A 23,817-nucleotide genomic window follows, 5' to 3' on the forward strand; every position below is an offset into this window, starting at 1 on the left:
CTGGGTAGTAAATTTCAAGGTGCCGAAGAAAGGGCTTTCCAAAGGTAGGTAGAGATGACCAGCCTAAACTAGACTGAGATACCTGCTGGGTTATATTAGTGACTATTTCACACAGCTTTTTCCCTGAAAAAAGCAGTTGGAGAGATTACTATTATTATTATTTTTTGGTTCTTTTGGGTTTGCTTTGCCCTGATTTCTTTCCACTGCCTTTATGCACAGAACAATCTCTAAAGCAACAGGGAGGGAAAGCTTTATGGGCTAGGGTGTGGAGGGGAGAGAGAAGAATTTGCTTCTTTTGTTTTGATTGGGTTTTTTGCCATTTAGCAGAATTAAGGGCCTCTATCTGATACAGTACACAGAGAGACCATGTGACCAATACCTTTTTTTAAAAAAATATGGTGTGTGTCAAGCACTGTTCTAAGCACTGGGGTAGATACAAGGTAAATCAGGTCAGACACAGTCCCTCCCCACATGGAGCTCACAGTCTAAGTAGGAGGGAGACCAGGAATTGACTCCCCATGTTATAGTTGGAAGCACAGAGACTTGCCCAAGGTCACACAGCAGGGAAGTGGCTGAGCCAGAATTAGAACCCAGGTCCTCTGACTCTCAGGTCTGTGCTTTTTCTGTGCTAAGTCTTTGGTCTATGCTAAGTATAAGGTCTGTGCTAAGCAGTCCATACTGCTTCTCAGTGCTTTTATGAAGCATTTACACACAGCCTTATAAACAAATCTGTTAGAAAAGCATCACTGTAGAAAACGAAAAGTACTTTGTACCAGTAGAATATAATGTGCCTAGACTAGACCTTCTTCAGTAATACTATGTTTCTGTCATTACAGGTAGACTATGATTGCTGAGGTTATTCAAGTTTTGCCAGCTACAAAATTAATAGTGTGACAAGATTTGGTCTGAAATGCGTAATTTGACAGAGAAAGGAAATAAGATGATTATTCCCAGTGCTTTTTGGCCATTTAAAGGCCATTGCACTCAAACAGTTTACATGGTTCTGCCATTTGCTGTGAGAAATGACAAGGTTTTCTCAGTAAAAATCTATATTGGGATGAGTCGGATTTTCTGTGAGCATGAGCGGCTTTGTTCACTCCTTGATTAGCAATTTTAATGTTCCATAGCCCCAAGAGAATTTAAAAATCCATTTCTGGATTTTTGTTTTTTACATTCAAAAAACCAAAACATACACAGAGCCCCCTTGGAGCTGCGTTGGTCCTGTAATAAAATCTTCCTCCAGTAGTCACACTGTCACTCGCCTTTTTGCTGACTGAAGTGGGAGACTTCCAGCGATTTTTTTTTCCCTCATTTTTGAAGGGAGGGAGATTCTTGCTTCATTTCATTTCATATGGGTCTGATCAGGCAATGTTAACATTTCCGCCACAGTACGGCATGTCTTGTTTTATTGCAGTTTGAAAAACTATTATCAAATAGGCCTGTTTATCCAAAACATGTCAATATAAATCAGCTTAACCTTTTAAATATAGCCCTATTTCCTGCCTCTTTATTATCTGAAAATTTGTGGTCTAAGTCTACCTTCCTTCCCTTTGTAATTCATTTCTATCTATTACCCCTCTGGAATCAGGTGGGGGTGAGGGGGAGGCTATTTCTCCCAGTGAAACGCTCATCTAAAATACATTAATTAGCCTTTAATAGAAGAAGCTTGAGTTTCAGCATAACCAAGACTTAAGAAATAAATTATCAGCCTTTATTCCAGCCAGGCACATATTAAGCTGTGATGGCCTAAAATGCTCAAGGAGGCTGGTTTTGAGAGGATGGGAACATGAATTGAGAGCTGTTATTAGTAACAAATGATTGCTGTGTTTTACTTTGTACAGTTTTGTTTTGCCAGAGAGCCATTATATTTCAGTTTCACTTATGCAATTTTCATTTTGTTATAGGAAAGGGTTTTTGCTATTTTCTGTTCTTGGTATTACGAAAAACAGAATGATTACAAAACAGAACTGCTTTTTTCTTCATCCTCATTCCTAGTCCAGTAAATCTATTTTGATAAAAACAGAAGCCTGGCAACAACTCACTCCCCCATAAATGTTTCTGTGCCTACATGAAGGAATAAAAGCGAAGGAGTATTGTTAGATCTTACCTGTAAAAGTCTATCTCATCCCTTAAAAGCAGTAGCTGTTTATGGGGGGTGGGGTGGGGGTCCTGGTTATGCAACACCAAAGTGCATAAGCACCTAAATAACATAAGGATCGGTATTGTTAAAATCCATGGATAGGTAGACAACACGTTGTGGAGAAAATGAGATCAGCCCAGTATAACATGTAGATGTAATCCTTGGAGTATCTCATGACCTTGTCTCTTTTTTGTGCTGCTATTTTGACCAAAATCTGCATTAGATGATGTTGTGCCACTTATTAGAATCTGCTCATTTTTTTTTCTCTTTGTGCTTTTTGTCTTTTAGCCTGAATTGCTCTCCTTGTTCAGGGCCCTGTCCAAAGGTTTGTAATATGTATGGTGAGAAGACCATTGATTCGGTAACATCTGCACAGGAGCTTCAAGGGTGTACTGTCATAAACGGAAGCTTGATCATAAACATACGTGGAGGCAGTAAGCATTGTGCTGTTTTGTGGTTTGGGGTCGGGGGTGCCGGCAGAAGGTGGGGGGCACATATGAATAAACCGAAATGTATAACTAGAGCCCTAAAATGAATTGCATTGTAAACCAAATGTAGATGGCTTTCAGCAAAAATTGCTCACTTTTCACTCTTTCAGGGACTGTTGATTGCATTTTCAGTAAGGCTGAAAGAAGCCTTTCGTTAAGAAAATAATAGCTTGGAAACTATTTGTAGCATATATGTGGACTTCTTTACATAACTAATTGCAGAAATAAGTGTTTATGCATGATTTCTAAAAGAGGGATTTTTTTCCTTCTCCCCAGATAATTTAGCGGCAGAACTAGAAGCCAACCTTGGCTTAATTGAAGAAATTTCGGGTTACCTGAAAATCCGTCGTTCCTATGCCTTAGTGTCTCTGTCTTTCTTCCGTAAACTGCAACTGATTAAAGGGGAGACCCTTGAAGCTGGGTAAGTCTGTCTTCAAAATGCTCTGTTGGAAAAGGTCCTTTCGATGTATGTCTTTGGGTAGGATATGAATATTGCGCACTTAAAACAATGCGAGTCTTGGAAGCTTATGTATTTTTTTGAATGAGGTGGGATCTTAATTTTTCGATAAAGAGCCCCTTTGATGCCTGACAAAATCTCAGAGCCCTGGGGCCATGATGGAAGCAAGAAAGAGGAAGTTGTACATGCCCTATGATCTTTGAACCATGATGATTGATTGATTGATCGATTGATTGATTGATTGAAGAAGAGTTCAGCACTCTCTAACCCACAACCTCCCACTCTCTGGCCACACCCACCTTAACCCACCTTAACTGCTTTTCCTTTCACACACCTCCTCCCAGCAAAAGTGTCCTCTCACCACCACAGAGACCTCCGATCTCCCGATCCACTCCATTTATCCCAGGTCAGCGTGCCCCATTTGGACTCCCTATCCAACCTTCCCTCTCTGGATGCACAAATCCACGGCCTCCTCTCCACCCTTGCTACGGAACTCAAATCCCTCGCGCTCCTGTCGCTCAGTCAGTCTCGCACCATCCGCCGCCAGCCCTGGATCAACTCCACAGTACATTACCTCCCTCGGTGCACTTGTGCCTTGGAGCCCTGTTAGTGGAAATCCAGACGTCAGGCTGACCTCTCAAATTCATCCTCGCCAGCTGTAGCTCTACCCTCTCTTCCTCCTTCGAGGATGATGGTATTTGTTAAGCGCTTACTATGTGCCAAGCACTGTCCTAAAGCACTGGGGTAGATAGAAGGTAATCAGGTTATCCCATGTGGGGCTCACAGTCTTCATTCCCATTTTCCAGATGAGGTCACTGAGGCACAGAGAAGTTAAGTGGCTTGCCCAAGGTCATACAGCAGACAAATGGCAGAGGAGGGATTAGAACCCAGTACCTCTGACTCCCAAGCCTGGGCTCTTGCAACTAAGCCATTCTGCTTCTCTGCCCACCAACACTTCTTGACTCCCAAGCTCGGGCTCTTGCGACTAAGCCATGCTGCTTCTCTGCCCACCAGCACTTCTTGACTCCCCCTACCCAGTCAATCAGTCAATCAATCAGTGGTATTTATGGAGCGCTTACTGGGTGCAGAGCACTATACTAAGCGTTGGGGGAAGAACAATATAACAGAGTTGGTAGACACAAACACTGCCCACAAAGAGCTTACTGTCTACAGGGGGAGATGGACATTTAAAATAGATTAGAGATAAGGGACGTAGTAGCGTATAAGAATATTTACGTAAGTATTGTGGGGTTGGGCTAAGTATCACAGTGCTTAGGGGGTACAGAGCCAAGTTCGTAGTTGATGCAGTGGGGAGAGTGGACAGGGGAACTGAAGGGCTTAGTCTGGAAAGGCCTCTTGGAGGCTATGTGATGTTGAGGGTTTTGAAGATAGGGAGAATGGTGGATATGAAAAGGGAGGGAGTGCCAGACCCAAGGGAGAAAGTGGGCAAGGGTTTGGCAGTGGAATAGATGAGATTGAGATAGAGTAGGTTGGTTTTAGAGGAGTGGAGTGTGCGAGCTGGGTTGTAGTGGGATCGGCAAGGTAAGATAGGAGGGAGAGAGCTGATTGAGTGCCTTAAAACCAATGGTAAGGAGTTTGTTTTATGCGGAGGTGGATGGGCAACCACTGGAGATTTTTGAGGGGCAGGGAGATATGGACTGAACGGTCTTGCAGAAAAATGATTCAGCATCAAAGTGAAGTATGGACTGGACGTAGGAGAGACAGAATGCGAGGAGGCTGATGCCGTAGTCGAGGCAGGAAATGAGTGCTTGGATCAACATGGTAGCAGTTTGTACGGAGAGGGAAGGGCAGATTCTGGAGATGTTGTGAAGGTAGAATGGACAGGATTTAGTGATAGATTAAACACGTGGGTTTAAATGTGTGGGTTGAATGAGAGAGATGAGTCAAGGATAATGCCAAGGTTATGGGCTGTGAGACAGAGAGGGTGGTGGAGCTGTTTACAGTGATGGGAAAGTCAAGGAGAGGACAGGGTTTGGATGGGAAGGCGAGGAGTTCTGTTTTTGACATGTTAAGTTTGAGGTGTCGGCGGGACATCCAAAAAGAGATGTCATGAAGGCAGGAGGAAATGTGAGGCTGCAGAGGAGGAGAGAAATCTGGGTTCCCACACCAAATAGTCCAGACTTTTAACTCCCTCCTCAAACTTTCAGTATCACCCACCTCCCCTCCAAAAACTGGTAGAGCTAAATTTATCATCTTGAGCCCTTTCACCAATGGATCCTTTTAGGGGTCTTTAACTCTCTCCTTAAACCCCAAACACTTCCACCTCCCCACTCTCTCATCCCCCATTACCTTGTCAAGTACAAAACTTGACAAAAACTAACCAATCGGGTGGAAACTCCCCCAAATCTTCTCCTAGCCTCTCCAGGTCCTCCACCCTCCCCCACCCCCCACCCACTCTAATCCTTCCTGGCTACCTCTCAAGAGGAAATCTCATGGCCGCTTTTGGAATCTACCCCCTCTACTTGTACCTCTGACCCCATAATAATTTTGATAATTGTGGTATTTATTAAGTGCTTACTATGTGTCACGCACTGTACTAAGTGCAGAGGTAGATACGAGATAATCAGGTCCCACTTGGGACTCACAGTCAAAGTAAGAGGGAGAACAAGTTTGAATCTCCATTTTGCAGATGAGGGAACTGAGGCCCAGAAAAGTGAAGTTTTCTGCCCAAAGTTGCCCAGAAGGTAAGTGGTGGAGCTGGGATTAGATCCCAGGTCCTGACTCCCAAGCCCATGATCTTTCCAAGCACTTGCACCCACTCTTCTTCTCTCCCTGACTGCCATCTTCAACCACTCGCTCTCTGATGGCTCCTTCCCCTCTGCTTTGAAACACGCCCATTTGTCTCCTATCAAAACCCCCCTCTCCTTTGACCTTACTGCACCTTCCAGCTATCACCCCATCTCCCTCCTTTCCATTCCCATCTAAACTCCTTTAATAAGTTTACACCTGCTGCCTCCACTTCCTCTCTTCCAGCTCCCTCCTTGACCCTCTACAATAAGGCTCCTGCCCCCTCCACTCCACTGAAACCCTCACCTCCAAGGTCACCAACCATCACCTCCTCCTCATCAAATCTAACGGATTCTACTCTGCCCTAATCCTCAATCTCTCAGCAGCCTTTGACACTGTGGACCACTCCCTTCTCCTGAAAATACTGTTTCACAGGGTTTCCCCTGACCCTGTGCTCTCTTCATACCTCTTTAACCATTCCTGCTCAGTTTCTTCCACTGACCCTCCCTCTGCCTTGCCTTCTAGCTGTGGGAGTCCCTCAAGGCTCAGTTCTGGATCCCCTTCTATTCTCAGTCTAGACCCTCTCCCTTGGGGAGCTTATCCACTTTCCCAGCTTCAACCACCACTATTACACGATCACTCCCAAATCTGCCTCGGTAGCCTCACTCAGCTTCTCGACTCTGAGTTCTCACATCTCCTCCTGCCTCCAGGACATCTCTACATGGATGCCTCGCCAGCACCTCTAGCTCAACCTGTCCAAATCTGAACTCCTCATCTTCCCTCCCAAATCCTGTCCCCCACTTGATTTTCACTGTCGACAACACCAACATTCTCCCCATCTTTCAAGCCTTCGATCTTGGCATTATCCTTGGCTCCTCTCTCTCTTTCAACCCCCCATATTCAGTCTGTCATCAAATCCTGTCAGTTCCTCCTTCACAGCATCTCCAAAACAACCCGTTCCTTCCTCTCCATCCAAACTGCCACCCGGCTGGTCCAAGCGTCTGTCACAGCCAGACTCGATTACTGTATCAGCTTCCTCGCTGACCTGCAAGCCCACAGTCTCTCCCCTCAGTGAAAAAGAGCATGGGCATGGGAGTCAGAGGTCTTGGGTTCTATTCCCGGCTCCGGCACTTGTCTGCTGTGTGACCTTGGGCAAGTCACTTAACTTCTCTGTGCCTCAGTTACCTCCTCTGTAAAAATGGGGATTAAAAAAATGTGAGCCCCAAGTGGGACAATCTGATTACCCTGTATCTACTCCAGCGCATAGAACAGTGCTCTGCACATAGTAAGCGCTTAACAAATACCATTATTATTATTCATACTTCAGTTTACCATCTTGATCATTTTTCTATAAAACACATCTGCCCACCTCTCCCTACTCCTCAAAAACCTCCAGTGGTTGCTAATTCTCCACATCAAGAAGGAACTCCTGGCTTCAAGGCATTCAATCACCTCTCTGCCCCTACTTATCCTCGTGCCTCACCTCAGCAGCACCCACATTGACGCCTCTCAAGCCAACCTCCTCACCCTGTCTGGCTCTATACTGTTTTGCCACCAACCTCTTGATGAAGAAGAAGCAGCATGGCCCAGTGGAATCAGGGGACCTGGGTTCTGATCCCGGCTCCACCATTTGTCTGCAGTGTAACCTTGAGCAAGTCACTTAACTTTTCCATGCCTCAATTTCCTCATCGGTAAAATAGGAATTCAATACCTCTTCACCCTCCCTCTTAGACTATGAGCCTCATGTGCGACAGGCACTCTGCCCCACCTGCTTGTCCTGAACCTACTCCAGTGCCTAGTACGGTGTTTGGCACATAGTAAGTGCTTACGTAACAAATACCCTAGTTATTATTATAATTATTCCTCATGCCTTGCCTATTGCTTGGAACTCCCTCCCCTTTAACATCCAACAGACCACTGCTCTTCCCATCTTCAGAGCCCTTCTCAAACCACATCTCCTTCAGGAAGACTTCCCTGAATCATCTCTTGTTTACCCGCCTCATTTCCCCCCAACACTGCTTCTTCAGCGCTTCCTTGTCACCTAAGCGTTTGGGTACTCATCTCCCCTTCCCCCCTCGCTCGCACGCCCCACCGCCCCACACCAATCTGATGTACTCTGTATTTCCCCCCTCCCCAACTGGAATTGATTTTAGCATCTGTCTTCCCCCTAAGCTCCTTGAGCTCAGGGAGCAAACATAACAACGACTGTACTCACTCAAGCACTTAATACAGTGCTCTTCATACAAAAGGTGCCCTAAACATACTATTGATCGATCCAACAAAAGAATGGGACATGTCAATTTTTCTTTGGCTACAGATGATTGAGCGCATCTCTGGAGAGGTTCCTTTGAGAGAGGGGTGCATTTTTGGCTTTCATTCATCTGACTGGGGTCTAAGGAAGGGCAAGATGAGGTTTGCTTAAAACAAAAATTCCCAGTTGTCCACCACCACACCTTGCCATGCTGTGGAAAGCCCCTGTTTCTGCCACTAGCTCTGGTCCCTATCACCAGTTGCACATTTGGGGCTGGAAAGCTGGTGTTCTTTGTTCCTCTCTTCCTTGCTTTTCCCTTCCATTACCAAGACAGTTGACTTGAGGAATCTCACCAGGCCATCCTGGGAGCCCTCTCAGCCAGCACAGCCAATTCTTCACATCCTGCGGAGCCCAGATTTGTTACGTATGGTGCCCGGCACATCGCCAGATAATATTGCTCATGGGTCTGATAACTCAAAAATGTTCTTCAAAGCAGTATAGGTAGTTCACAAATGTATTTTGCAAGGAGCCACTCTCCTTTTCATGTGTTTATTCCTTTAGGAATTATTCTTTCTATGCCCTGGATAATCAGAACCTGAGACAGCTATGGGACTGGAGTAAACACAATCTCACCATTGCCCAAGGAAAATTGTTCTTCCATTATAACCCCAAACTCTGCTTATCAGAGATTCACAAAATGGAAGAAATCTCCGGAACCAAGGGGCGTCAAGAAAGAAATGACATAGCCTTGAAGACGAATGGTGACCAAGCATCCTGTACGTAAGGCTGTATGCAAAACTAAAGAGCCGATGAGTAGAAATATGCAATTTTCAAGCAAGCAAAGGAAGTGAGGCATTCCTTCCCCCCCATACACTCTCCCCTCTAACCCGGATTTGGCCACAGTGGTGTCGCCTCCCCACAGAATTACCAAACTGCGAAGTAGGCATGGCGGTGGATGAGCCTGGACCCATGCCTCTTCAGATAGAATAAAGGAAGTGTAGGAGATCAAGCCTGGGGCTTGATCTCGCCCAGCTATGTTCAGAAGCAGTTATTCCTCATAGGGTTGCCCTCTGTTTCCGGCGGTGAAAATGACTGTGTCATGTTGCTCATAAAATCGGAGAGCCTGAGTAGCAAAGCAGTAAGATACCTAGAAATCCATATAAAGAGTCCAGCGCGTGATGGGATGGCTGTCTCCAAAATGCTCGCACTTGGCGGGAGACAAACGAGGGAAAGGGTGGTGCTTGGCCTGGAGATGGGGATAAACGGCAGAAACTGCTCGGGGTGTGGGGAAGGCTGGGGGAGCAGGAATGTGGCGGGGGGGCCGAAGGGATGGGGAACGGGGAAAGGGAGAGTGGAGGAAGGAGAATTCCAGCGATGGGGAAAACGGAGAGCGGGAGAGGTTGGGTGGTGGCCAAACCAAGAGACAGAAAAAGACAAGCGAGAGAAAACACACACATCCTGGGGGTGGTTCAAGAGTATCTGCTAATAACTCATTGGATTGGGTTTCCGTCCCTTCATCATCCCAGCCTCCCAAAAGCAGACGGGCTGAGTTGGTCTCAAAGGTATTCTCTGGGTATATTACCCTAGCAGGGAAATGATGAATGATGCAACATTGAGCTGAATTTCCTTTTCTAGACTCCCTCGAATGTTCTTTATTTAGGATAACCGTGAAGCACAATAATCACTTATTAATAATTGGAATGTAGAATTGGTTCAAATGGGATATTTCATGCTTGACTGACTGGAAAGTTAAGAGAATGAAGGAGGAAAATCGGGCCAAGGGTTCACCTTGGCTATTGTTCACTGTACCAACCATGAAAACAGGCACTAGCCAGGGTCTTAAAGAAAAAGAAAAATCAGACCAGGGATCTTAAAAAATAGTAACAATAACAGTAATAACAGAATGCACACAGTCTGCCTCTCCCTTCTTCTTGAGTCCCTTTTTGTTGGCCCTACAGTGAAATTTGGGGCTGGAGAGGGACTTCTTGAATATGTAAGATTTCAATACTTGAGTTTTGTTAACCTGTGTGTAGTAGGGAGAGGTAGAAGGAGAGAACGGCAGTCAAATGAGGGTTCGCCCATTAAGGATTTTTTCTGAGCCTAAGGAGTCATAAAAATTTATAAGTTGATCGATTAGACTGTAAGCCCGTCAAACGGCAGGGACTGTCTCTATCTGTTGCCGACTTGTTCATCCCAAGCGCTTAGTACAGTGCTCTGCACATAGTAAGCGCTCAATAAATACTATTGAATGAATAGTAAGCGCCCAATAAATACTATTGAATGAATCTCTGGCTACTTTGAGATATGAAGTAAACTCAGTGCTTATGAGTTTACAGTGCAATGCTTATGTACTGTTTTGAGGCTTTAACCATGTGCTTTCAACAAAAAAGGACAAATTCTTATTTTATTTTGGAAATTGTAATACCTCGTCCCAAGAGCATACAATCATATGAATGCCCAATTCCACCAAGCAACATAAATACATTGGATTTTATTAGTAAAAAGAGAGGTCAAATGGTCACTACATACTACAGAAGGTCTTCATTCAAAATACGTTTTTCTTCATTTAAAATCTCTTTTGTGGAACATAGTCTCATGAGCTGTAAGAAACACGCAGCTGTTTTGAACTCAAATTTCTGTGCTTGTACTAGGTGAAAATGAGCTACTCAGATTTTCCCAAATCAGAACATCTTTCGACAAGATCTTACTAAAATGGGAACCTTACTGGCCACCTGATTTTCGAGACCTCTTGGGATTTATGCTTTTCTACAAAGAAGCGTAAGTAGTGAACTCCATGAAGTTGAGAAAGACACAACTGTATAGCATCGCAATGTTCCCTCTCCTCCTGAAGCAGGCATCAGATCAACATTGGATAGTGACTGTGATTTTTTCCACTTACCTTAACCTTCCTGCTGATGCTAAATAGAATTTCAGCTCAAATTCTCATTTCAAGATGAACGTAGAAACGAAAGTCAATCGAAGGGTTGGGATTCAGAGGTTGCCTCAGTGAAGCACCGGTAATCCCCGGCGCGCATGCCAGAGAGTGGCATGACAAATCATGCCAGCCTCCGGAGGTGGGTGCCAGCAGGTTCCCTTTGTCCACCTCTCCAGGCTTCTGTTTGTAGGACGAGGGTATTGTGAGGGTCCAAGGTGCCAGAACAGTAGCACGGAAAGCAGGGGATCAACCCAGACAGTGGCTAGACAGTGGAACTTTCCACGTTCTCTTCCCACTCCCTTGCTGTCCCCTCATAAGAGCCCAGCGATCCACGTCCATTTCAGGTTTCCGTGCCATCCTTGAACCGAATCTCTCTTCTTTTCGGAAGCCAAAGAGCATAGTTTTTATCTAAGCAGACTCCAATCTGTCTGAGGCTATAGTTGTTTTCAAACTAGTCGTCAGTCAACCCACTTTGGATGGATTAGTCCTTTTTTTGAAGTCATATGATGTGATTGAGTACTAATATGCTCAAAAGTGAGTTGAGAATCTGTAGAAGCATTTCATTTTATTTTGCATCCTTCAAGCTGCATCAGAGGTTCTAAATCAAATTGTTGCCCTTAGGCAAAATGCCAAATTGATCCTCTGTGCTTTAAATAAAAGGCATAAGTAAGAGGCTTCTCAAAATGCAATAAGCCTCCGAGTCTTTTCAAAGATAACTGCAAATAATTATTTGCCTCACTTCTTTAAAGGTGTCTCAAAATTGTATTTAAAATAGAATGGGACTTTAAGGTTATGTTGCCCTTTCTCCCCCCCTCCGCCCCCAGAACAATAACCTGACTGACTGTTTATCCACCAGACTAAATCCGGAGGAATTCCACAGTAAGATAATCGGAGAGAAAGAATTCATGTCAGTAATAATTATCCTTCTTTCCCATGGGCACAGGTTTATATCATTAGTAAGATTTTCAGTTTTGACTCTTGAATTTACGACTACATAGAATTGCAGACTACTTAGAGTTCAGGAGAGTGTCAGCTTAACTACTGAGTGCTGAACTTAACCATTAGTCAACCAAACCAAAAACCATTAAACAAACTTGTAGACCATAAGCTAGAGGTTGTCGATGTTTTGTAGAAACTGTGATCTCCAGGTCTCACTCCTCTCTCTTCCACACCCTCTGCCCCCAGCTAATGGGACCTGGGTTCTAATCCCAGCTCTGCCACTTGTCTGCTGTGTGACTTTGGGCCTCGGTTACCTCATCTGTAAAATTGGGGTTAAGACTGTGAGCCCCATGTGGGATATGGACCATGTCCAACCTGATTAGCTTGTGTCTGCCCCAGTACTTAGTACAGTGCCTGGCACCTAACAAATATTAAAAAATGAAAAAAACCCACATGCTCTCCCATCACATACTCCAGCCTCCTTATTCTGATCTCCCCATTACACACCTATCCCCCTAGCATTTGAGCATCCAAGATGTAGCCCTCAGACCAGATGTGGCCCACTTAACCGCAGAGTGCCAATTTCTTTTTTAACCTCATCAGCTAGCACACCTGAACTACGGGGCCGGCAGGGCCTACTCAGAATTGCGATGGGCTCTGACTAAGTGACTACATTCATTCATTCAATCATATTTATTGAGCACTTACTGTGTGTGCAGAGCACTGTACTAAGTGCTTGGGAAGTACAATTCAGCAGCAAATAGAGACAATCCCTTCCCACAATGGGCTCACAGTCTAGAAGCCACACATTCTCGAGAACAGTTCAGTCTGTTAAATACCAGGTTGTGGTTTTTTAAAATGGTATTTGTTAAGCACATACTATGGCTCTTTTAATAACAATACTACTAATAATAATAATAATTGTGGCATTTGTCAAGCGCTTATTATGAGCCAAGCACAGTACTGAGTTCCTCGGTTAGATACAAGATAATCAGGTTGGTCACCATCCATGTCCCACATGGGGCTCACCGTGTTAATTCCCATTTTCCAGGTGAGGAAACCGAGGCACAGGGAAGTGAAGTGACTTGCCCAAGGTCACAGCAGACAAGTGATGGAGCCGGGATAGAACCCAGGACCTTCTGACTCCCAGGCCCGTCCTCCGTTCTCATTGATGTAATCTAAATTGAACAATGACTAGCACCAGGCTTGAAACTGTCCAGTTTTGTACTCATAAAGTTGATGAAACTTGTTAAAGCATTTTGTTACTGCAAAGAACAAAATTTTTGAATAGCTAACAGGCTATATACTTCACTATTGTTATGAATAAAAAAAAGTCTGTGGCCCACACACATAGGGATTTCTGGTAATGTGGCCTTCTATTGAAAATACTTGGATGTCCTTGCTCTCACATATATCGGCAATCATCATCATCAATGGTATTTATTGAGTGCTTACCACACTTTTTTAAGCGCTTGAGAGATTACAGTGCAACAGAGTTGATCAGGTTCCCCGCCCATGATGAGCTTACAGTCTGCCTTCATATATCTCCACTCGCACACAGAAATGATCACTAGAGCCAAGCTATTCTTCTGGTGGAGTGGAAAGCAGCACTCAGAACACGTGAAAAAAGAAACCACTTCTATTTGCCTCCAGTCCCGGAGAACTAAGCAAGACAAGCTCTTGCCATCTGGATAGGGCTACTTCTTGCGGACACCAGTGTCCCTGTTATCTTTCCCTTGATATATACCTTAGTGGTTAGGGATACATCATTGAACATCCCTAATGTCTACCATTTACCCTTGGGTTTCATCACCGAAGCCTCTGAACTGCAGGAAGGGAGGAAGGGGATCAACCATTCGTATTTATTGAGTGCTTACTGTGTGCAGAGTACTGTACTAAGTGCTTGGGAGAGTATTAAGACTGCAAGCTCCACGCGGGACAGGGACTGTGTCCAACCTGATTTGCTAGTATTCACCCCCGGGCTTATTACAGTGCCTGGCACATAGAAAGCGCTTAACAAATACCACAATTATTATTATTACACTAAAACAATATAACCAAGTTAGTAGACACAGTCCCTACCCAAGAATAAGAGGGTAAATAGAGAAGCAGAATTGCTAAGTGGAAAGAGCACGGGCCTCGGAGTCAGAGGACTTGGTTTCTAATCCTGGCTCTGCCACTCACATGCTGTGTGAACTTGGGCATGTTACATGTCTTCACCGGGCCTCATTTCCCTCAGATGAAAAATGGGGATTAAGACGGTGAGCCCCATGTGCAGCATGGACTCTGTCCACGTGATTAACTTGTATTTATTCCAGCGCTTAGTACAGAGCCTGGCACATAGTAAGCACTTAGCAAAAACCATAAAAAACACAATTAAAACAAGAACAATTCAAGAACATCACTTCTGGGAGTAACTAGCCCTCCGGTTCCTCCCCACTTCAGGGGGGCCATCGGTGGTCCAAACTACTGCAAGGTTCCCCAAATTCTAAATGTCGTATACCTAATTCCCTGAAGTTTTGTCTCTCTGGTACTTATTTGTCTTCAGATTGGATGTGTACCATTCTTATCGCACAAAACCGAATTGAATGGCAGTGGGTTCAGTGAAATTGTTTTTTTTTTCTTCATTACCATGCTCACACCATTTTATCAGCTTTCAGCAACTTATCACTGAGCTCCAAGCGTGACCTAGTGGACAGAGCAGGGGCCTGGGAGTCAGAAGCCCTTGTAATAATAATAATAATAATAATGTTAGTATTTGTTAAGCGCTTTCTATGTGCAGAGCACTGTTCTAAGCGCTGGGATAGATACAGGGTAATCAGGTAGAGAAGATAAGTGACTTGCCCACAGTCACACAGCTGACAAGTGGCAGAGCTGGGAGTCGAACCTATGACCTCTGACTCCGAAGCCCCGGCTCTTTCCACTGAGCCATGCTGCTTTCCCTTGTCTGCTGTGTGACCTTGGGCAAGTCACATAACTTCTCAGTGCCTCAGTTACCTCATCTCTAAAATGGGGATTAAGACTGTGAGCCCCATGTGGGACAGGAACTGGGTCCAACCCGATTTACTTGTGTCCACCCGAGCACCTTTCATTCATTCATTCATTTAGTCGTATTTATTGAGAGCCTACTGTGTGCAGAGCACTGAACTAAGCGCTCGAGAGAGTACAATAAACCAATAAAAAGGCACGCTTGGCACATAGTAAGTGCTTAATATCCCAATTATTATTATGATTTTGATTATTAGTAAGTAGAACCCTGGCCATAGTTTTTCTTCTCTATTAATTTATCACACTATAGTAGTTAAGGGGTCAAGTGTTTAAGAAGTTGGAAGGGAGGAAGGGAATACTGTTTGGGAGGATATTTCAGGTGCTAAGGCAATCTTGGGACATCCCCATAGAGCTGGGTTACCTGGTTAGGGGAGAAAGGACAAAACCCCTCTGGAGTCATCTGAAGCTTTGGTCGGGGGGCGAGGGGGGCGAATCCTGGGCTTCTACCAGGAACCTGATGGGTTGCGTGTAGTCCCGATTTGACACAATCGTAACCATCTCCCCCTCACCTTTTTTTTTCCTTTGTAAAAGTCCATATCAAAATGTGACTGAATTTGATGGTCAAGATGCTTGTGGTTCAAACAGTTGGACGGTGGTTGATGTAGAACCTCCCCAGCGGTCAAATGATCCCAAATCCCAGAGCTCTCCAGGCTGGCTAATGAGGGGGTTGAAACCTTGGACCCAGTATGCTGTCTTTGTCAAAACCTTAGTCACCTTTTCTGATGAGCGAAGAACATACGGAGCAAAGAGTGAAATCATTTATGTCCAGACCAATGCTACAGGTAAGAGTTTCTGATTAATTCACAGTCTAACAGTATGCCAGAAAATTATCGTTTTCACATCCTAAAGTCAGGACTTGCTTGTGAAGGTATTTTGCAGTCATGCCGCTTGTTTTCAAACAAGGATGGGAAAATTCTTACTGTTATTTCCAGGTAGAAAGCTCGGTGAGATCAAGTTGAACAACCGATGTGTATTAAATCTGTAAGGCAGTGAGGAAGGTGCATTTGTTAGGTTGATAAATGTATTTGAATTTAATGAAAAGGAAAAAATGGGTATTCTTGCCAGATTTCTGCCAATTTCTTTTGCATTCAGTATTCTGAACCTGCTAATCGCACAGCTTTCTGTTTCTTCTTTACTAGTATAAGGATTAAGCTGAAGGTTTATGCCATTTTGCCTAGAGTTGTTCTGATTTACAGGAAGCTAAAGTAGCCCTATCAAGTACTGTGTAGGAATTCTTGTGCCAAATTCATTACGGTACTTTGTTCGGAAAAAACATGCCAGGGTAAAAACAATGACCGAAATATGTTTTCTTTCCATCCGCAGTTCCTTCCGTTCCCTTAGATCCAATATCAGTTTCCAATTCCTCATCCCAGATCATTTTAAAGTGGAAACCACCTTCAGAGCCAAATGGTAATATCACACACTACTTAGTGTTCTGGGAGCAACAGGCTGAGGATAGCGAACTCTATGAACTTGATTATTGCCTGAAGGGTGAGTATTTTCATCACCCCCTTGGCTGTCCTGCTTGAAAATTCCCAAATTAAAGATGATTTTTTGGGGGGCTGTGGGTGTGGATACGTAAGATCATGTAGCCCTTCCTGAGGGGACCTCGGGAGTCTGGGATTAGGGTGTGAGACCATGTATTGTTGTCGTGCCAACTTGAACCTGGAAGCATAGAAAGTAGCAGTGTTGAGGCTGCAGCTCTTACCAGGAATCTAATTGCACCCCTTCCTCCCCCCTCCATCCCCACTGATCGACCTCTTGACCTCCTATTCCCCCCCGACACACACACACACATCGCCTTCCTCCAAACGTCCACCCCTTGACCCAAAATCTCCACTCCATGATCTTATATTCTAAGTATTTGACAAAGACTTACGAAAAGCCATGGAGTCCATTACCCACAGATGGGACTCAGAATAAAAAGTAGCTATTCAAAAAATGAAACCATTTCGCCCTGGGCAGAACCTTTTCCACATGATCACTGGGGAAGAAGAGGCCGGGGAGGGGAAGAGGGTCTGAAAGACTATTCATTTCTGCTTGGGTCTCACGGAGCTAGTCTACATCTCACGAAAAACTTTGACTCCTGATGACGTTCTTTTTCTGAGAACAGTAATGTAGTCTCTACTCTGGGCTCCTCTATTCTATTTAGTGAGAATTGTTTCCCCCTGTTTTTTTCAAGAAAACGTGTTCATTGGCTTGTAGTACCTACATGTTTAGCCATTTCCTTCTCCCCACCCCCCAACATTTTAGCAATCCATAATTATTACTGGACAATTCAATTTTTTTGCTGAAATCAATCAGTAGTATTTTTTGAGGGCCATTTGTGTGCAGGGCACTGTATTTGGTTCTTAGAAGAGTTCAATACTGATAAAAGGCATGCTCTCTACCCACAAGGAGGTATAAAACATTTTGAAGGTATAGGTTTTGCCTGCCTTGCTTTTCGTGGCTTAGAAGAGATGAAGTGAAGCTGAGAAAGTCCAGTCAGAACACAAATATATGGCATGCAGACATTATATATTTCTGTGATGTGCAGTAAACAACTGAAGAGCAAACTCCACCTGTCGATCACAATTGAATTTTTGCTTTCTATAACATTAATGAATAAGACTACAATCATACTTAGGTTTTAACTTCTGAAGCAGTTTTTCAGTATATATTCTTGGGAAAACAGTGAAGGTGAAGCTATATATAGAAGCAGCATGGCTCAGTGGAAAGAGTCGGGGCTTGAGAGTCAGAGGTCATGGGTTCTAATCCCGGCTCCGTCGCTTGTCTGCTATGTGACTTTGGGCAAGTCACTTCACTTGCCTCAGTTACCTTATCTGTAAAATGGGGATTAAAACTGTGAGCCCCACATGGGACAACCTGATGACCTTGTATTCCCCCCCCCCAGCGCTTGGAACAGTGCTTTGCACATAGTAAGTGCTTAACAAATGCCATCATTATTATTTTTTATATATGTATATGTATATATATATATATATATGGGGGGGTATATACATGTATTATGTATATATGTGTGTGTGTGGGTGTGGGTGTGTATCTGTATATATATATATATATATACATATTCCTTTCATTATTCATTGAAGAAATCACAAATTGTAAGCCCCGTATCTGAAGTTAAACCAGAAGTATCCATGCTTATATCCTTTAGTCTCCAGAAGGTGGTGGGAAGTCTAGGATTACTGGCCCAGATAGGAGTTCAGGATCATGTGTGTTATTGGACACTTTTAATGCTCTGACAAACATAGAGTAACTTGTTGGTGACAAGTGTAATGAATCGGAATAATTATAAAGCTCTTTTACAAATACAAGCTGCTATTAGAGAAGCAGCGTGGCTCAGTGGAAAGAGCACGGGCTTGGGAGTCAGAGGTCGTGGGTTCTAATCCCGGCTCTGCCACTTGTCAGCTGTGTGACCTTGGGCAAGTCACTTAACTTCTCTGTGCCCCAGTTCCCTCATCTGTAAAATGGGGATGAAGACTGGGAGCCCTAAGTGGGACAACCTGATTACCTTGTATCTACCCCAGCGCTTAGAACAGTGCTTGGCACATAGTAAGCGCTTAACAAATACGAACAATATTAAAATATTCCCTAGTGGGAATAAGTAATATTTGTTGAAAGTTTAAAAATGCTAGTGTCTGTCTATAAATAGAGTAAAAACTCAATTATTTTACATTCATGGACCTGAGGCAAGGCTGGATTTTCACAGTTGGGTTGTATTTTAATTTTGAGCAAAATATGATTGCATTTGTTATAATTATTATTATTACTAATACTACTAATAATAATGATAGGATTTGTTAAACACTTACTATGTGTCAAGCACTGAACTAAACTCTAGGGTAGATACAAGATAATCCAGTCCCACATGGGACTCACAGTAGGAGGAAGCACAGATATTGCATTCCCATATTGCAGATGAGGGAACTGAGGCCCAGAGAAGTTAAGCTACTTGCCCAAGCTCCCACAGCAGGTAAGTGGTGAAGTTGGGATTAGAATCCAGGTCATCTGGATCCCAGGACCATGCTCTTTCCACTAAGCCATTCTGTTTTTGTATCACCTTTAAATGATAAAATAACATAAAAGTTAAAAACCAAAAAGGTACCCAGACAGCTTCAAGCAGAGAGGGTGCATTGTATATCATTTTATATAAGTTCTGTGTTGTACCAGTTAGTAAGGACTACAGCATGCTTTGTGTTTTCATTTACAATGTAGCATGTATCACATATTGTTTGGGCTGTGTTTCAGACAAGGGTTGTCACAGCTATATTCCTTCTCCCTGCTTCCCCCACCCACTCACATCATGAATGCTCTTTCCATCAATTAATCAATCAGTGATACTTACTGAGCACTCACTATGTGCAGAGCACTGTACTAAACTCTTGGGGTAGGACAGTAGAGTTAGTAGACATTTCCCTGCCTACAACCAGTTTACAGTCTAGAGGGGGAGACTTGCAGACACATCCATAGAGTAGATTGGTTTCCATGCACAGATGTGGTTAAAATCATAGTTTGTAGGGTCTGCATCACCTTTATAGGCACAGTCATTTCAGCAGCGTGGCTCAGTGGAAAGAGCCCGGGCTTTGGAGTCAGAGATCATGGGTTCGAATCCCGGATCAGCCACTTGTCAGCTGTGTGACTTTGGGCAAGTCACTTAACTTCTCTGGGCCTCAGTTACCTCATCTGTAAAATGGGGATTAAGACTGTGAGCCCCACGTGGGACAACCTGATTCCCCTGTGTCTACCCCAGCGCTTAGAACAGTGCTCGGCACATAGTAAGCGCTTAACAAATACCAACATTATTATTATTATTAAGTGTCTGGGTAACTGAGTTTTCTGGTGATAGTCCTCATGTGTTCATTTTTAATGTAGTTACAATTATAGATAAACTCGTAGGAAAATTATGGAAAGTTGGGACAACTTGTACGGTGCTGTTAGTTGGCATTACAGAAGAACATAATGTCTTTATTGGCTCAGACCAATGATTCAACCAACCTAGTATTCTATTAGGATACTTGGAGGAACAACTTGATTGTTACCTTCTCTGACATCTATTCTGATGATTACCGATATATTTTCTAACATACCTAATTTTTACCTCAACATCCCCTAAATTCCTAAATTTTGCCTGTGCATACAGCAAAATGGCAAATAATGATCAGTCATTTAAAGTAAGGGCAGATAAAATTCTGAGAAAGGTTGGTGAGGGGACAGTCCCTTGGTTTGAAGAGATGGTGATGTTACTCTTTTCAAAAGCCCATTCTAAGCCCCCTTCCCCGATGGCAGTACCTCCTTTCTTTTTTTAATGGTATTTGTTAAGCACTTAGTACATGCCTAGCATGCACTAAGTGCTGGGGGTAGATAGAAGCTAATCAGGTTAGACACTGTCCATGTCCCAAATGGGGCTCACAGTCTTAATCCCCATTTTACAGATGAGGTAACTGAGGCCCAGAGAAGAGAAGTGATTTGCCCAAGGTCCTTCAGCAGACAAGTGGTGGAGCAGGATTAGAACCCAGGTCTTCTGACTCCCAGTCCTGTGCTTCTTCCACTAGGCCATGCTGCTTCCCTTATTCTTCCGAGTGCAATGTGTGGTCCAAACGATCTCTTGCTGTATTTTAGTCTTCTTGAGGTTTTAATGAAGGGACACTGCATCTACCAGTTTAAGGGCCCTATTAGTTGATGGGGAGAGTGGCAGTTGGGAAGGAAGGAATGGAATCCCAGTAACACAGAGCATGATTGGAGAGGACCAGCCAAGTGGGAAACACACAACCAGGAATTGGGAGCCCTGGGAACTAGTCCCGGCTCTGCCACTGGCCTGGGTAACTGCTGGCAAATCACGTAGCCTCTTTGGGCCCCGGTAATAATAATAATAATAGAGGAAGCAGCGTGGCTCAGTGGAAAGAGCCCCAGCTTGGGAGTCAGAGGTCATGTGTTCAAATCCCAGCTCTGCCACTTATCAGCTGTGTGACTGTGGGCAAGTCACTTAACTTCTCTGTGCCTCAGTTACCTCATCTGTAAAATGGGGATGAAGACTTTGAGCCTCACGTGGGACAACCTGATTACCCTGGATCTACCCCAGCTCTTAGAACAGTGCTCTGCACATAGTAAGCGCTTAACAAATACCAACATTATTATTAACTGTGGTATTTGTTAAACACTTACTTTGTGCCAGGCACTGTACTGTGCACTGGGGTGGATACAAGCAAATCAGGTTGGACACAGTCTATGACCCATGCGGGGCTCACAGTCTCCATCCCCATTTTACAGATGAGGTAACTGAGGCCCAGAGAAGTGAAGTGACATGCCCAAGTTTACACAGCAGAGCCAGGATTAGTATCCTCATCTGAAAAATGGAGATAAAATAGACTATGAGCCCCTTGTGGGCCAGGGACTGTGTCCAATCTGATAACCTTCTCTGATAGAGAAACAGCGTGGCCTGGATGAAAGAGGATAGAGCTAGGAGTCGGAGGTCCTTGGGTTCTAATCAATCAATCACATTTATTGATCACTTACTCTGCGCAGAGCACTGTAGTAAGCACTTGGGAGAGTACATTTCAACAGAATTAGCAGACACATTCCCTGTCCCTAACGAGTAATCCCACCTCTTCCCCTTGCCTGCTATGTGACCTTGGGCAATTCACTTAACTTCTATGTGCCTCAGTTTCCTCAAATATAAAATGGGGATTCAGTACTTAGACTATAAGCCCCACTATAAGACACAGGGACTGTGTCTGACCTGATTAGCTCGTATCTACACCGACGCTTAGGGCAGTGCTTCACACATCATAAGCACTTACCAAATGCCATTTGAAGAAAAACAAAAACAACCTTATGTTTACCCCAACTCTTAGCACAGAGTAAATGCTTAATAAATGTCATTATTATTATTAGGGGAAGAGAAGCAGGAAGGCCTGCACCCCCCCCACCCCGAAACGCCTTTGGATCACCTTTTTCATTGACCCTCAGTTACTCTGATAGAAGAGCTATGGACCTGGTTTCGATCAGAAACCCTAAGGCATGTGCGAGCATTTCTGATCTCAGACATCCTGGCTGTGTTAATAGAGCAAATGTTGTTTTTACTGTTAGATTGCTTAGAACGGTTCTCAGTCCCATCTTCCATGAATTGTCACCTGTAATTCGAACTGCCTTTTCATGTGCCAGAAGGATTTCTCTGAATTAATATGCTCTCTTGCTTTGTTCTGTTAGAAGATCAGAGGTATGTGCTTATGTCGTGGTATGAAATTCTTCCTCTTTAGGATTAAAGTTGCCTTCAAGGACCTGGTCTCCTCCTTTCGAATCTGAAGATTCTCAGAAACAGAATCGAAGCGACAATGAGGATCATGGTGGAGAGTGTTGTTCTTGCCCAAAAACTGATTCCCAAATACAAAAAGAAGCTGAAGAGTCTTCATTTAGGAAAACATTTGAAAATTATCTCCATAATGAGGTTTTTGTGCCCAGGTAAAAACTGTAATTAAACTAAAGTTAGGAGCAAGGGGTAGAAGTTCTTTGGGGTTGGGGATTGTCACCTGGAATTAAAAACCTGAATGTCCAAGTGGTAGAGGTTCTTTGGTCTAGCTGGACCACTGCACAAACTCAAAGAGTCTTGTGAATTCTGAAATGAGAAACAAATGTTCAAGCAGGATCACGAAAAAATGTCCTCACTAGTGACATTTTAGATTTAAATCTAGAGACTGAAAAATTGTATATTTCTATTCGTTCTCCAAATTCTACTCTGGGATAACCTCATTGGCAGTTTACTAGGAAATCCAAAGCATTATCAAAACCTTGAGGTTTCTCAAAGTGTACCGAATCTAGAGTTTCACATTGTCATTTAATCTAAGTGGGATAATGTGGGGTTTTTAATATAAGAACTGTGTCCCCACAAATGGGAGCTTCAGAGAATGTTTGCAGTGAAAATTAGGTTTTATAATAAGCAGTTCTCACCTTTTATAATGTGTTGAATCTTTATGAAACTTTTAACCAGAAAATATTTCTTTGCAGTTGTCTGACAAAACAACGGGCAGATTTCCGCTCCCCCAGCCCCCAAACAGCTTCCTGTCTTTTCTCAAAACGTCTTTTTTGTGTTTTTATGGAAGGCCACTGTGGTAATACTTGCTTCAGAGTTCTCTGAACAACTCTGTTTGAAGAACTGTGGTCCATTCTCATGTAGCAGTAACATCCTCCCAATTTAGGCCAACGATTCTGACAGTCTGAGTTATTATTTTTTTTAATTTTATTTTTAATTCTATTGCACATCCAGCCCAGGATGCTTCTCAGGCCAATGTCTAGGGTATGTACTGGAATATTAAGAAGAAACAAATCACTGGCACTCCACCTTGTTAGCCACCTGAGGAAGAAATTTTGGAGGTTGCATTTGCTCGTGGAAAGCCTCTGTTTCCAGTTAGAGTATCAGTTGGCTGTTGTTTTACTGAGATGCCCTAGTGAGTGATTTTCACCTGTTGTAAAGTTGTATTGAATCGGTTGATGGTATTGAAGGCTGTTTTGTAGCAATCTGTCTCATTCTTACTTGCTGAGCTGCTACTCAAGAGCTTTCCTCTCTGTAAGTGGAAGCAGAGAGGCATTAATCCTAAGTAGTCTCTCTTCTGCTGACACTCTTGACGATCCCTGACCAATGACAAAGAACCTACCAGCTCAAAGCAGCCAGATCTTCCCAAAGTAGGGGTGGCGGGGTGTCTCGTGAATTGCTAGAGGAAGAGAAAGTCTGAAATACATTGAAAGGGAAAGGAAGGTAATAAGTGGGCCGGGAAGGTTTATTGTATTGTACTTTCCCACGCGCTAAGTACAGTG

The 23,817-nt window shown here is 43.7% G+C and overlaps 1 protein-coding gene across 6 annotated transcripts in view; it reads left to right on the top strand.

The window, feature by feature from the left end:
* The window catches only part of INSR (insulin receptor), a 176,961-nt gene that overhangs the window by 115,893 nt on the left and 37,251 nt on the right, over positions 1-23,817 (top strand). For all 6 annotated transcript variants that reach the window (XM_029050237.2, XM_029050238.2, XM_029050239.2 and 3 more), the window contains exons 4-10: positions 2,429-2,574; positions 2,905-3,049; positions 8,646-8,860; positions 10,736-10,862; positions 15,538-15,788; positions 16,330-16,497; positions 22,266-22,467. In XM_029050237.2, the coding sequence (XP_028906070.1) occupies positions 2,429-2,574; positions 2,905-3,049; positions 8,646-8,860; positions 10,736-10,862; positions 15,538-15,788; positions 16,330-16,497; positions 22,266-22,467 (1,254 nt within the window). The remainder of the gene's footprint in view (positions 1-2,428; positions 2,575-2,904; positions 3,050-8,645; positions 8,861-10,735; positions 10,863-15,537; positions 15,789-16,329; positions 16,498-22,265; positions 22,468-23,817) is intronic.

The sequence above is a fragment of the Ornithorhynchus anatinus genome, chromosome X1 (assembly GCF_004115215.2).
Source record: "Ornithorhynchus anatinus isolate Pmale09 chromosome X1, mOrnAna1.pri.v4, whole genome shotgun sequence".
Lineage (NCBI taxonomy): Eukaryota > Metazoa > Chordata > Mammalia > Monotremata > Ornithorhynchidae > Ornithorhynchus > Ornithorhynchus anatinus.